A 16,531-nucleotide genomic window follows, 5' to 3' on the forward strand; every position below is an offset into this window, starting at 1 on the left:
TGTGCGTAATAAAAAAATTTAAAAAAAAAAAAATGCGGGCCTGCTACGACGTTTCTGACAAAGCCGGCGAAAGTCATTTGCATGCACTAACAGTTTAATACAGGTACAGTATTTTCAGCAAACATGTCGCAGAACTATTTAATTCTCCCCATCCCCATATTCGGCTGCTACAAACAGATACCGTACTCACTATTACCCAAGAGGACTATTATATAAGTTATTAATAAAAATAAAAAAAAGGTATTCTTATTAGACTTATCATAATCATTCAACTTTGGTTTATTTTATGAATAAATTACTTTAAAGCAGCCTTTCTCGATCTTTTTACCCTGGAGGAACCCTTCAAATAATTTTCAGGCCTCAGTTGCATGAAAATTATCATCATATTTATTTACTTAAATATATATTTTGTTATATGCACGATATGTTTTTTTTTTAATTAATTAATTTTTTTTTTTTACGATTTCTCGCGAAACCTCAGTTGAGAAACACCGTGCTTTAAAGAAATAACAATCAGTGCATTTCTTTTGGATTCTATATATAATACCCTATTCTGACCTTTCAATCAAAATTTCTTTCCTTTTTTTTAGTTTAAAATTTATTTTACTGTTTTAACTATTGAGTATACGAATAAAATTTGATATGGGATTTAAGAGGCTGATATATAACACCTTTATTTCTTACTTGAATATACAGAGAAACAGAAACGAATTCGACATTCTAAATAATTACATTTTTTTTTAAAACTCTACTCACACTTAAAAAGAAACAACTAAAACAAGTAATCAACTTAAAATAATTAAAAGGCTCAGATTCTGATTAGTCAGGAGGAAATACTTTGTACTAATGCATCGTATTAATTTCCACTGCCTTAATCAAAATCAGTTCAGTGAAAGAAAAAAAATCAAAATGATAATTTTTCATTTCTCAGAAATCTTTTCTGCCTTACAAACAGACGCATTTTGAGGAGTTTGAGGCCTACGAGTTCTGGACATGCAATTTTATCGGTACTATTCCCGTTATTACGAGGACAGTCATCAGAAATGTTAATCAGATGCTCTAGTTATTCAAGATTCTTATTAATATTTTCTACACGAATTATTTTTCAAAACTAACATTTTGCTTTCATATATAAGCACATTTCTAAATTGTTGAATTCATCTCACTGAACTGTGTGGAAAATAATTTGGAAGTTTTATAATTGTCCCACTTTCTTTAATTTCTAAAATAATTTCAGTGGAAATATTTCAGGGAAGTGAACTATGTTAAGCAGATTACGATAAAACAGCCATATAATATGCAAACGAACAGCAGCAAAAACAACAAAAATATATGAAGGATTTATAATCATATTCTATAATCATTTGCCTAGGAGGCAAATGATTATAGAATATGGCTTTTTTAAATTAAAGACTGGTTATTCCATTGAAAATGGTGCAAGTTTGTGCCAGCTAACACATCGATATGTGAACTACTTAACATCACCTCAGGTTGAGGTGACAATACTAGCAGGTTCAAAATTCTATATATTATTTTCTTGCATCTTATAAAAATGCATTTTTTTATTTTTATTTTTTACATAAGCCTATTGTATTTCTAACAGAGTGATACGTGCAGGAGAAATGCTGCACGTATCAATTTTATAAGTGAAATAATATTCTGTAAGGGAAATTATTATTATAATTACATAATTATATGTTAATCAACACATAAGCGTAACATCAACTTCATTGATGTTGAATTCCTAGTCAACTTCATTCATTAATTCAAAGAGTCAAGTAATACTCGTATATCGTTAAGATGTGTTTCTTCACATTTCCATGCTTGGAGATGAGGTAAAGCTTCCCCTTATCCTCTCGTCCAGTATGTTTTAAAATTTCAAATTTATTGATTAATATGTTCTTCAAGTTCTTTGATTGTCAGTGGCCTTTTCTCATTATATATTATTACATATCACCTCTCTCTATATATTATTAATACATAGCACCTCCAGGGAGTCCAAGGACTCATTGAGGGAGGGCACCGCACCTACTCCACAACTGCCCGTCTCCACCACTCAACTACGTTCGTCATCTACACCAACGCCATCTACCGCGTAGACTACCACGACTAGTATTTTTCACAGACAATCACTAACATCCATGCCCACGGCGGGATTCGAGCCCGCAGCTTTTTGACTGGAGAGCGGATACGCTAACCACTCGGCCAACCAGGCCGGCTTATATATATAGGTTTCTATAGAAGGAAGTCAGAGAAAAGTTGGTGAAGCAAAAGGTGCAGGGCCGTATTCATGGGTGTGCGAACTGTGCGGTAGCACAGGGCCCCGCAAAGCGCAAAAAATTGAACAAAGAAAATCTTTTTTTTTTAAATTATTATATAAATTAATATTGTAATTATTATATAAAAATATTATTATATAGAAAAATATATGTATATAATTTTACAACCAACTATTGTTGTTATAGTAAGCGAAATAAGATCGTAGCGCTAGAGCGGTAGTATTTGAAACTACTCTAAGATATATAACAATATCGTACAACATAGTGTTAAATAGGGAAAAGAGCATTTTAAAACAGGTGTTTTTAATAATTGTAAGGAGTTTTTTTTTATTTTAGTTTATGATTTTATGAACAAGTAGGTATATACACGTACTGGCATGGCAATTTTTTTTATGTGACATTACTTGCAAAACATCTTAAAAACTATATTTTGTAAACTGGTTTCAGGTTATCCAACATCAGAATTTTTCTTCGATAGCAGTTTTCAAATCTATATTAGATTTATTTATTTTCTAATATTATCTATTTTAGATATATTTTATTTATCAGGTAAGTAATTTTGTTTTAATTTATTCACTTATTTTATAATTAATCTATCGTATTTAATTCTAGAGTATGACTAGTCGTGAGAGGGATTATTATGGAAGAAAATGCCCAAGTGGGCATGAAAAACGAAAACGAAAACAAGAAAAAGAATTGGCTGAGGAACGTCAAAGAAATTCACTGTTTAAATTTATGAAGTTGAACTCATATATTTGTTCAGATATATCAGTTGATAACGGGAGGTCTAAAATAACTACAAACAGTTCTTCGGCTTCAATATTAATTACGGTAATAATGAGAGTTCTCAAATACTCAAAAGGAAGCGGAGAACATGACGCGTTTGGTCAAACAATGAGTATTGAAGATCCTAAAACTGAGACACCAGAGGAAGGTGAACTATTTACTATTGATGATCCAGCAACATGGCCCAAAATTTTGAACGCAACACTAACACAAATTGTACAACGTGGTCCATCGTCTCCTCCGACTGAAAATGATTTTCCAAAAGATGACAACAAGAGGTGTTTTTTCACAGCTCACTATGTTAGGACAATTGCAAACGGAGAGAAGCAAAACAGAAGATGGCTTCTATATTCAAACTCTTCCAACTCTATTTTTTGTTTTTGTTGGAAATTATTTTCTTCTGATGATAATTTTTTTTATCTAATAATGGCTTTTTTGACTGGCGACATGTAAGTGAAAGATTAAAGTCACACGAACGAAATCCAGTGCATATGAAATGCATGTATTCATGGACACAAATGGAATGTAATTTAAAAAATCACAATACAATTGATCAAGCAAATCAAAATGTCATAAAATTTGAAGCAGAACGGTTAAGTAATGTTTTAAAACGAATAGTAGCAGCAATTCTTTATTTATTCGAACATAATTTAGCTTTTAGAGGTAATTTTGATACTTTGTACACAGCCCATAATGGTAATTTTTTTGGAATCATAAAATTAATTGCAGAATTTGATCCACTTTTAAAAGATCATTTAATGCGATGTTAGGGAAAAAAATTGTAGGTAAGAAAACAAATTCGTATCTATCGCTCATTGTGCAAAATGAATCAATTGTTGATATGGGAACCAAAATTCAACAAAATATTGTAAATATGATACAACAGGCAAAGTACTGTTCAATAATTCTCGATTGTACTCCTGATGTTAGTCATCAGGACCCAATTTCAGTAATTTTTACATATATTTGAAGCAGATATTGAAATTCGTGAACACTTTTTGACGTTTTTAACAACTAATGACACTACTGGTAAAGGTATATTTTAAAATATAAAATCACTTTTGAATAAATTAAATCTTAAATTGTCAGATTGTAGAGGACAAGGGTATGATAACGGAGCGAATATGCAAGGAGTATACAAGGGAGTCCGTGCTTACATTTTAAATGAAAACGAAAAGGCATTTTATACTCTTTGCACCTGTCATAATTTAAATTTGATTTTAGGGGATGTCGCAAAATCATCAATTATAGCAATAATTTTTTTTAATGTTATACAAAAAATATATACATTATTTGCTGCCTTAACTTCACGTTGGGACATATTAAAGAAATTTAACTCCAAAACCGTTATGTGATACAAGATGGGAATGTAGAATAGAATCAGTCAGAGCTGTACGTTTTCAAATTCCAGAATTTTTAAAAGCACTAAAAGAATTATTTAAAACTGCATCAGATAATACTATCAAAGTAGAAGTGGTTTCAATACATGAACAAATAGATTCATTTGAGTTTATACTAAGCCTTGTAATTTGGTATGAGATTTTGGCAAAAGTTAATTTAGTAAGTAAAGTATTACAAAATGCAAAAATTTCCATACACGTAGCAACTAAGCATATTAAAGAGTTAGTGCAGTACTTTGAAGAGCAGAGAATATGAGGATTTGATAGCCGTTTGAGATTGCTAAAGAACTGTCAAATCTATTAGAAATAGAAATTAAATTTAAAGAAAGTCGAGTACGTTGAAGAAAAGTATTTTTTGATTATGAAACGCCTGATGAATCACACATAGGTGATAAAGATAATTTTAGGATTAATTTATTTTTTGTAATTTTAGATACTGCTCTACAATCTGTCAAAAAAAGATTTGAATTGTATGAAATTCACGAAAAATCATTTGGATTTCTTTATGATATGAAATTAATAAGAAAAATGACAGAAAATTAATTAAAATTTTGCTGCAAACAGCTGTATAAAAAATTAAATACAGATATTGATGAATATGAATTTTAAAATGAATTAATTATTTTTAGAAATATTGTTCCAGAAGATGCAACCATTAATATTTTAAAATTCATAATTGCAAATAATTTGTCGGATATTTATCCAAATATTACTACGACATTTAAAATATTATTGACCAGTGCAGTTACGGACTGGTCAATAATATTTTAAAATCAGCAGAAAGGTCATTTTCCAAATTAAAATTAATAAAAACCTATTTGCGATCTTCTATGTCTCAAGAAAATTTGCCGTCCCTGGATAATATCTATAGAGCATGAAATTGTAAAAAAATTTGAATTTTGATAGAGTTATAAATGATTTTATTGATAAGCGCATTAGGTTAAATAAAATTTAACATATTAAGATTTCTTTTAAATCTTATAAGTTGTTATGTATTTCATTCTTTATAGTAAAAATTGATATTTTTTTCCAAATTTTTATATTATTTATATTATTAAATAAATCATTGTTCTGGCGTATTTTTATGATAATGTGTACTTACATAATAAAATAATATATATGTACATACAAACACATTTTTTAACTAATTTTTTCCCTTTACTTAAATTGATGCTAAAGAGCATGCTTGTTTATTTCTGTGCATAAATATTTTTCATATTTGATTTAATTAATTAATTAACAAGATATCCATTTAAAATTTCCATAAAAGTTATAACTTTCAGGGGCCCCGCTTTTCCATTTCCCACAGGGCCCCGCAAAATGTAGAAACGGGACTGAAAAGGTGGCTAGAGCATCCAGAATATCGGAGAATTGTCTACTCTGGAAATAAGCTGTGACTTGCAGCCATTCTACTGTATCCACAAAGGTTCGGGTCGTCTTATATTAAGAATCCTTGGTTCGAAAAGTTTTTCAACATGTTGACATATTACTGCTGTTAGTACAACGTATGATTTTTTTGTTGTTGTTTCTGTCCGTACCACGGTTTGGTAGACAATGACACACTTTTACCGAGTCCTATGCACTCACACTGCGTGTTTTTGCAAAAAGTGGTTATGACACATGTGGCATAACATTTCGTAGAAACTGTCGTGGTTGTTCATCGCCCTTTCTAAATAAACAAGGCTCATTTGGACTAATTTACCCCAAAACAGTACACAGCACTAGAGACCAGTTATGAAGGGGGGGGGGGGTAAACGATTTTTTCAAAAAACACTTCCCCAACAAAACTTTTGGCATCTTTTTTTTGCTTGACTACAATCTGTTCTTAGTGGGTTAAAGTGTGTCTTGCTGTCATTAGCATGCTAGTCACCAATACTGGATTATCATTAGCTTCACAAATTCAGCACAAAGCTGCAAACGAGCTTTCTTATCACGGTCAATAAGCTGGTGCACGACATGAATTTTAAATGGCCGAACATGAAGTCTGGGTAGAAAAATCTCTTGCGCGATCCTATCAGATAGATGTTTTCCGCTGATCTTACTGAAATGTAAAGTGTTCATGATGCCTTCATTTCTGTTTATAGCCATGTGAACAGAATGAGACCATTCTTCTAGAAGAAATAAATTTCTTGAGAGGCTGGTGTTGAATCACTACAGACCCTTCCCATCGTGCTAATTCATCTGATCAGATGTCAGTTAGGACCAATGGTGAAAAATACACGTAGAGCAACAGGATTATTTACCTTCACATCCTCTCTCTACCATTCGTTCCACTTATAAATTCGTAAGAAAATGTTTAAATTTTATAGCATAATAGTATACATATTTAAATAATATTTATTATTATTAATGAACATCTGTGTGGAGTCCAAGACTCATCGCGAGAGGCCAACACTAAACAGTATCAGCAATATAACCTATCATACCTCTCATAATTCCCGTAATGCGTCAAAAGATTCGCCATAAGAGGTCGAAACTTACCATTATTCTCACGAAATCTATCATATCCCTCCTTAAACTGATAAAGAACTGATTACCACCTCAGGCAATCCATTCTACTCATTCACTATTGTAACAAAATATCAAACCTCACATTCCTGCTGATTGCAACTTTGGTCAACTTCCAATAATGACCTCTTGTTCTTTTTCCTTCTGCCATATACTGGAACATTTCCCTTACTTCCATCCTATAAACCATTTTAGCAGCTTATGTGTTTCTATCATATCCCACCTTCCCTCTCTCTTCCGTCTATCAACCAATTTTTGCAACCCAGAAATCTTCGATCTGTCCTCATAAGTATTCAACAGAAATGAAACTATCTTGATCACGAGATTCTGAATCGTTTCAATCATTTCCACATCTAGAAACCTAGGAGATCCAACACAAACCGTCCCGATGCAGGCATATCAAAATCTTACAAAGAGGGATAATGACTTCCTTCTCCCTGTTAGTCAGCATCCAAGTCTCTGTGCTATTAACCATGATCTTCAAATTCCTAGTCTCATCAACTGTAAGTGGCGAAATCCCATAAATATAAAGACTAAAAACCTTTTCATTCCAAAGCGCAAGATTTACATTTTGCCATAATGAAAGCCATCTGGCTGGAAAGACGTAGGTTCGAATCCCCTCTAGGTTGAGAAGAACCTTTATCAGGTCTTTTCAAATGAAGCTGAATTAGCCGGTCTTATGCAAGGGGGGGGGGGATATTCCTCGCAGAAATTCGGGATTTTCATCCGGCAAAACGAGCAAACCGGCCATTTGAACACGCGAAATTAACAGACATAATATGAGCTGCTTCGGCCATAAATCCAAATCAACCAATCAACCAGCCATAATGGGGAAGAAAAAAAAAACATTATGCTTTGACAACAATATCAGCTTATTCAAGTCATCCTGAATGATCTCTATATCTCTTGTTTACTACTGCTCTCCCAACTTAGCACCATTAGCAAACAACTAAATATCACCCATTCAATTGCCTCTAATATCATGAATATAGAGATTAAACAATAATAGTCCAAAAAGGGAGCCTTGCACCATACGCGACAACCATCCTGATTCATTTCACCAACTCCATATCCATCCCCATTCACTCCTGTTTACTTAACAGATTACCATGCGGTATCTTCATATTTTTTTGTGGTAACCCAATAGTGTAGGCATTGCTTTTATCCAACTCTACCCACTCTCACTCTATTACAGAAACAGAGTAAAACTGTTTCTGTAATAGAGTGAAGGTAAGACTTCCTCTTAACAATGGCATATTGTCTTCCTATAAAGTAACGTATTCTTATCCATCTATTTTTGAATTTCCAATAAATAAAGGATCCACCTTTATTTATTGGCCTACCTTACCTTCCTTCCACTCTCAGACTCCGCCAGAGCTTACAGCTAAACAGGCTTTCAAAAAAATATTAATATTTTCGCAACATTAACAGATCGGAATTTATTAGTTACCTACAATAAATAAGTATTGGACCATCGACCCAGCACTCCGAACCTACTACAGGTTCTATTACGGCTACAAGTTATGCTAATTAAATCAACAAGAGTAAATCAAATTCAAGGATTCTGGTGCACTCCTTTCATGTGACATCACACACATATAATGACGGTATTATAATAATCAACTACATAACACCAACATATTCAGAGCTTGCAGACGCGTTTTTAGGAGGATTGCTTTGTCAGTCTGCAGTAGTACATAAGAATAAAACAGTAGTGGGGGAATTTTGATCGCATTTCTATAATCTTTATTAAAATATATGGATTGCCATTTCAATTATGAATGAAATAAGACCAATTATAAATTATGAAAAAATAATACGAAATGATATGATGCAGTATTATAGCAAAAGCTTAAAACAGTGGAAGCAAAAACATGCATTATCATCCACAGTAGAAACCAATGACATTGAAAGAATGCTGTTACGCTCTGGGCAATACATTACACTTTATATTATAATGCATAGGGTAATGCGAATAAATTTCTTTGTATATCATGTTTTTATTTTTAAAAACATCTTTAAAAAAATATTTTACCAGCGGTAACCATATTTTATAATAGCATTATGAGGAACATCTAGTGATATGTGAATGTAAACGAATATGTATATTTTTAAACTCATCAAAGAAAAAAAAAATCGAGTGAATTACATTTGTGTGTTAATAGATTACATAATTATAGTAACATATCAAAGTAAAAAATCATTTCAATGCATGTTCTATATATATTTTTTGAATTATAACGCAAATCTAATTTTTAAAATAAATTTTAATAAAATGGAGTAAATTATATTAATAAAAATGTTAAAAATCTGATAAATATTCTTAGTCTTTCCCTAATGTTTCTTTCGTCCTCCTGCAAAACAAGTGAATCCATCACCGTTTCAGTTTCGACTTAAAAAAGGATTTCGTGTTATAAATACATTTGAGATTTTCTGTAAGAAACTTTGCATTTGCAGTAAAGAACAACATCAATATTAAAACTGCATTTTATTTGCTGAACAAAAACACAATTATGGAAAACAACACAGTATGTTACCAAAAAAAAAAAAAAAAAAAAAAAAAGATTTTTCATTGAAGTACATGTTTGCAATAACCGACTTACACCCCCAGTCCTGAAAAATTAAAAAATAAAATAAATAACTGGTTCATTGAATTTTGTAAGCCGATGAAGTAAACATGAGAGAAAAGAGTTGCAAAGAACCATTGTTACCAAATGAATGTTTTTTGATTTAGGTACTTCGCAATAACTGAGGCTTATCCCCCCCCCCACACACACACCCAGTCCTGAAAAAAATAAAATAACTGGTTCATTGGATTTTGCAAGCCGGTGAAGTAAACAAGAGAGAAAACGGTTGCAAAGAACCATTATAGTCGCTTACAAATGTTTCTGCGTGGTCATATTTTCTTCATCATTATAGCATTGCATATCAAATGCAAATTGATATGCAATGCTATAATTGCATTTGAAAACGGAGACCAACTGACCAGAACAGGCTGGAAAGGCTAAAAACTGGGTCGACCGTCGCTAAACTAAAAATTGGAACATATGAGAGGCATGTGTAAGAGGACTGGAAATCTATCTGCAGACTTCTTCAACGACGTGAATTCATTTATCACTTTGTGGATTTTTTTCAGTACCTTGAGCCTCTCCTGTCATGATTTTTAATTAGATACCGTGAGTTTTGCGGTAGTTATCGCCAATATTAATTACCCTTTATATAAGCATATGAATAATCAAATCATGTTATTAATGAGAACAGCGGGGTGAGTGATGTTTCTAAAATATATTTCACCTGATCAAAATATTTTAAAATAAATGTTTGATTTCTTGCACACAAATGACAAAAAAATAAAATATAAAAAAATAAGATTTTTTTTTATTAAGAAAATGTTAAGGAAAATATCTGAACAAAACTTTTCCTTTATAAAATAAAAATAAAATAAAATAATAAAAAAAAAAAGATAAACAGTTTACCTTTTGCGATTTCTTGGTTCGTGGTAATGTATAAACAGAGGCAGGAGCAGCGTCCACGGCCTTCATGGCTGGTACAAAACACCCACAGCAAGGACGGGCAGTGTTTATATTCCTTACTATGTATGTCCGAATGGATACCTGTCGGCTCACATGCTTGGACAAACGCTGCGAGTGTGCCGGCAATCCAGTGCGTGAGTAGGAGGAAACACCTTAGGGTCCAGCAAATGATGGCGTTCCTATTAACAAAACTTCCGTCCCCCCCTTTTTTCCGGTATGGCGGACGTTTAAACTGCAGCTCTAGCAGCGCGAAAATTTCAAAGAACTCGGGGTATACACGCTGGCTGGGTTTCGATACAACAGACTTTGTTCCCACTTAAGCAACGAGAGAAACAAGCTACACGCTTACGGTGGTACTGCAATCGTATAACAAACGTGGCCTCATTTTCTGGTTAATACATGTTAATAGTGCAAGAGAGAATTTCTAAATAGGTCTCTGTAATCCTAGAAGGAACATATTTGTAAGTACCTCAGAGTGTCACATAATTTTGCGTTTAGGAGCATGAAAGCTTAAAGAAGCCAACGGGAGCTACATATGAATGGATCGCCTGTAGTACGTGCCTGCAGTCCACGAATAAGGCAATATTTCGTTGGTTGGCTGTCGCTTGGCGATGTCATATGTGACGTCATGTTCAAGCTTGCTTCACTAGTACAATTTGGGTTGCAATTCTAAAGTACGGTAATCCGGTTTATAAAGCATATTATTACCGATACTAATTATATACTAAATTATATATGCATGATGCTTTGGAAGATGAAAGAGAGACTACGTAAAATATCTCAACAGCAACTATAGCATATCTCAAATAGAGCTGTGGACACGCAGGAACACTACGAACATACATATCAATGAATTAGCATTCCTTTCATTTCTCAGCAATACAGAGAATGCGATCTGGCATTTATTACTTTTGAAATTAAAATATCGTTTTAATTTCAAAGAATTTTTAGTTCAAGTACACAGTAGCTTTAACTTGAATCGTTATCTTTAACTTGAATCTTTAACTAAAATTCTTTGAAATTAAAATATCGTTTTAATTTCAAAAGTAATAAATGCCAGATCGCATTATCTGTATTGCTGAGAAATGAAAAAAAATATATATATATATATATTTTTTTTTTTTTTCGATTCAAGTTAAAGCTACTGTATATTTGAACTAAAAATTCTTTGAAAATAAAATATCGTTCTAAAAAAAAAAACAACTGAATTATTCAGAATATTGAGGAGAGAAACATTCATTCCATGCAATGGCGGAATAACAACAGAATGTTTTTAAATTATAATAATACACCCTCAATGAATCAGTATAATCAAATACGCTGAATTTTTCAATTCAATTTATACTTACATTTAAAGACTAAAGTTAAGGGACCTTGAACTAAAAATTCCTTGGAATTATATATATATACATAATCACACTGAATTATTTACAAACTGATGAGATGATGTTTACCATTACCGCAAGTCTAAATAAATAAAATGAATAATTGCATGTAGCGAATGGGAGGGGAGGGGAGGGGAGGGGAGGGGGGAAAGATGATCCACGCTCCACTCAAGTAATTGCAAAACTGCAAGTACATAATTGTGAATTTGTAATTAAATAAATAACAAAAAAACCCACAATTTTTAAAGAATTATAATACAAATTTTAAAAAACAAAAGTTATGAAAAACTGAAGTCAATTAAATTAATATAAATAGAAATGCTTAAAAAATTAGATATTTTTCAATAGCGCCTCCTAGTCTGTATTGAACACTTGACAGAAAAGCATTATTTTTAATTCGTTAACACTATTATAGGTTTATCTATGAAACACTAGGTTTATATATGAAAATCCATTAGGCGCTTATTGTTTTGCTGGTTGCACATGCAATAATATAATATAATATAAATATAATATTATATAAAAACTTGTCTATATAGGTGTCCTCACCACGCAAAGCAGATGAAACTCAGATACAAAAACAGTACCTCATGACAACGTTCAATTGGATTGCTTGACACCAGGAGCGAATTCTCCATGCTTGCTGCGCAAGCTCATTACTTGAGAAAGAAGTAATATTTATTTGTTAATAAATGCATGCATTTATAAGCATTCCATTTAGGCTTTTATTTTTGTAGACAGAAGGCGTCTTAAGCTTGCGCGGCAATAATCGAGCTTTGCGTTGTGTATCGAAGTCGATGCTTGCTCATCTAGTCAAAGCTACCTTGGCTTGCTCGGTTGTGTGAGCTTCCAGGTCTTCGCTACAGCACTGTGATTTCATGCGTACGCATAGCCATTTTCGCTCCTTTCACGTCTTCTTAAACACAAGCCACACGCAGTGAAAGTAGCTCTAGCCAGTGAGCTTCAGCCAGCCTTCAAGTGTGCGTGTTGCTTGGGAAAAGTAAGTTATAACCAACTTTTTATGACGATGTTATTGACCAGTTCATAAAGAAGTACCGCAGGGTAGAATATGTATTCAAGTAGCTAAATTGAAAAAGATAGAATATCATTTGTAAAATAAAGGTTGTATTTGTATGATTAAATATATATAAATTTCTAAATATATAGTTTTAAATGGTAATTAATTCACTATTCCGCTAATCAGACTTCAATCACACCTCTCACTTCCTGAATGATAACAAGAGCAAGCATGAATTTCAAGACCAGCATTAGTTTTCACCCACCCAGAAGGTGGGTTAAAACCGCTGGAACGTTATTTGAATATATATATATATATATATATATATATATATATATATATATATATATATATATATATATATATATATATACAGGGTGTCTAAAAAAATGTATATACACTTCAAGCTGATAACTCACTAGATTTTCGTTATTTTGCAGGTTTAACGGATTTGAAATAATGGCTGAAACCAGACTAAGCTTTGAGGAAAGAAAATTTATCCTAAAATGCTACTGGAAGTATGAAAACGTAGTGGAAGTGCAAAGACAGTTTAGAAGTTCAACGAGATCCACCTACGAGACTTACTATCACTCGAATTAGAGATAAATTTGAATAAGATGGAAATGTTCAAAATGCCCATAAGTAACTTTCAGGAAGACTACGAACAGCTATGAGGCCCGCAACAGAAGAAAGGTTGATTGAAACGTATCGTCAAAGTTCAAGAAAATCTGTGCGACAAGCGTCTCGTGAGATAGCAGTATCAAAATCAAGTGTCCATCGCATGTTGAAGGGCAGACATTGGAAAAGTTACATTCCTAGAAGAGTACACACTCTCAGCGAAGATGATCCGGATAGGAGAATGCAGTTTTGTGAGTGGTACTTGGAAAAATGTGAAGAGGACGCAGAATTTCCAAGACAAATTGTGTGGAGTGATGAAGCCACATTTAAATTAAATGAGTCAATTAACCGGAACAATTGCACTTACTGGGCACCTGAGAATCCGCATGTTATGGAAGAACATCATGTAAATTTACCAGGAGTGACGGTGTGGTGCGACTTATCAGCACACGGATTATTTGGACCACTTTTTCGACGGTACTGTAATTGGTGCCAATTACTTGAACTTGCTGCATGAAGCTGTCATGCCACGTATTCAAGAGGACTTTTATTTTCAACAAGATAGGGCACCCTCACACTACCATCGAGATGTGAGGACTTATCTTGATGAGACTCTACCCAACAGATGGATTGGAAGAGAGGTTCTGTAGAATACCCCCCGCGTTCACCAGATGTCATGCCAATGGATTTAACAAGGATAAAGTTTACACTTCAAAACTGGCAGCAGTCGACGACTTGAAAGCAGCAATCGAAAGAGAATGCTCCCAGCTACAAGATGAAATGATGCTCAGTGTTTACAATTCCATTGCTGCACGTTATCAGCGGTCCCTGGACCAGAACGTTCATCAGTTTGAATACAGACGTTGAGGAATGAAAAGTACATTTATGTGGTGTACTTTACAATGTGAAAGTTAACTGTCTTATAATAAATACCAACTTTATGATCATATATATATATATATATATATATATATATGTATAAATTAACTATAAATATATATAGTAGTAAGTATAAATATATATAGTATAAATAAATTTGAATGACTAAACACTGAGAATAGCAAAGAATGGGATTTAATAGGAACGCTACTAGTTTCGTTGATAAAACAACTTCTTCAGGTGTCAAACTACAAAGAATTATATACACAAAAAACTACAGAAACATTACATGATAACGACAACAGATCTATTATAAACTGTAGTACAGTTTAAACTGGATTACGTGCTATAGTTCCAGCTGTATGTAACTGCATGTGAGAGATATCACGAGAGCGCCAGTACTGGATAGCAGAAATGTGCGTATCAGATAAATTGTAGCTGAGGCTATTATTCAGGTGGGTTGAATCGAGTGAAATTTCTTTGGATTCGAGAATACGTCTCTCAAGTTCATTATAACACTTATATATGTTTGAAGTTTGAGACCAGTCTATAAGATGTTGGCGGCCTTCGTCGGAGTTTATTGGGAAAAGGAAGTGGGTGGAGAGAGCGCTAAGCCGGGTTCTGTTGTAGGAAATCTCTCTCTTGTGTTCCTCAACACGGAAAAGGATAGATTTATCAGTCTGACCGTAGTAAGGCTTTCCACAATTACAAATAATCTTGTAAACTCCTGGGTACTGAAGAAAGTGATGTTTTTCTTTAGGTCGACTGAGGATGGAACGCAGTTTAGGAAACGTAGTGAAACATGTTTTGATGTTGAATTTCTTAAGAATTATATCTAGTTTGGGAGAAAGGGAACTGATAAAAGGCAAAAAGATATACGCTCTTGGGGAAGAAGAGTCTTCCGTAGTAGGTTGACGATTGCGGAAAAGAAATTTCTCAATATTTTTTAGAGAGAAAACATTTTTGAGAAAGAGCGTATATCTCTTTGCCTTATCAGTTCCCTCTCTCCCAAACCGGCTAAAATCTTAAGAAATTCAACATCAAAACATGTTTCACTATGTTTCCTAAACTGCGTTCCATCCTCAGTCGACCTAAAGAAAAACATCACTTTCTTCAGTACCCAGGAGTTTACAAGATCATTTATAATTGTGGAAAGCCTTACTACGGTCAGACTGATAAATCTATCCTTTTCTCAATAAATTCAGGCGAAGGCCGCCAATATCTTATAGACTGGTCTCAAACTTCAAACATACGTAAGTGTTATAATGAACTTGAGAGACGTATTCTCGAATTCAAAGAAATTTCACTCGATTCAACCCACCTGAATAATAGCCTCAGCTACAATTTATCAGATACGCACATTTCTGCTATCCAGTACTGGCGCTCTAGTGATAACTCTCACACGCAGTTACATACAGCTGGAACATAGCACGTAATCCAGTTTAAACTGTACTACAGTTTTATAATAGACCTATTGTCGTTATTATGTAATGTTTCTGTAGTTTTTTGTGTATATAATTCTTTGTAGTTGGACACCTAAAGAAGTTGTTTTATCAACGAAACTAGTAGTGTTCCTATTAAATCCCATTTTTCACTATTCTCGGTGTTTAGTCATTCAAACTTTTTGATTTTCATATCATTTTCATTGAGTCAATATGAATTCTAATATATATATATATATATTTATGTATGTATATATATTTCAGGGGGCAAACTTAATTGTCTGCATACTTGGGATTAGGAGTTAAATAACCAAGCTTATAAAATTACTTGGTAACCCTAATATACAGTATCCCCAAGTTAAAAAATGAATTACACACACACACACATATATATATATATTGGTCAGGTGAAAAGATAAGTACTTTTTGTTGATTTATTGAGTGTTTTTTTTTTTTTTTTTTTAGATTTAGTATTTTTTGTATGTTATTGTAAATTTTACATTTAATAACGTAAATAGAAATATTATTAATTTTTACCACTCTTAAAGAATGCCGCCGAAAACTTGTCGTGTGACAAGTTTTCGGCGTTTGAAGTTCAACACGACAGCGTTTGAAGCTCAAGTTAAAGTTGTTACTACTAAGGAGAACGTTTGTCCCAATGAACAAATAAAAAAAAAAAAGCG

At 33.0% G+C, this 16,531-nt stretch overlaps 1 protein-coding gene across 2 annotated transcripts in view; it reads right to left on the minus strand.

Annotated features, from left to right (window-relative positions):
- The window catches only part of LOC150096611 (breast cancer anti-estrogen resistance protein 1-like), a 216,716-nt gene extending 204,756 nt beyond the window's left edge, over positions 1–11,960 (minus strand). The window contains exon 1 of one of the 2 annotated variants that reach the window (XM_090408380.1): positions 11,856–11,960. Coding sequence is in view for 1 of the 2 variants with exons in the window: in XM_090408378.1 (XP_090264504.1) it covers positions 10,450–10,515 (66 nt within the window). In the remaining variant the exon portion in view is untranslated. Of the gene's footprint in view, positions 1–10,449; positions 11,050–11,855 lie in introns of those variants that run through there. The other variant, XM_090408378.1, reaches the window with a different exon arrangement.
- Between the last annotated feature and the right edge of the window lie 4,571 nt (positions 11,961–16,531).

Source organism: Typopeltis vanoorti, chromosome 18 (assembly GCF_054136105.1).
Source record: "Typopeltis vanoorti isolate ZY-2024b chromosome 18, IOZ_Tvanoo_1.0, whole genome shotgun sequence".
NCBI classification, from domain to species: domain Eukaryota; kingdom Metazoa; phylum Arthropoda; class Arachnida; order Uropygi; family Thelyphonidae; genus Typopeltis; species Typopeltis vanoorti.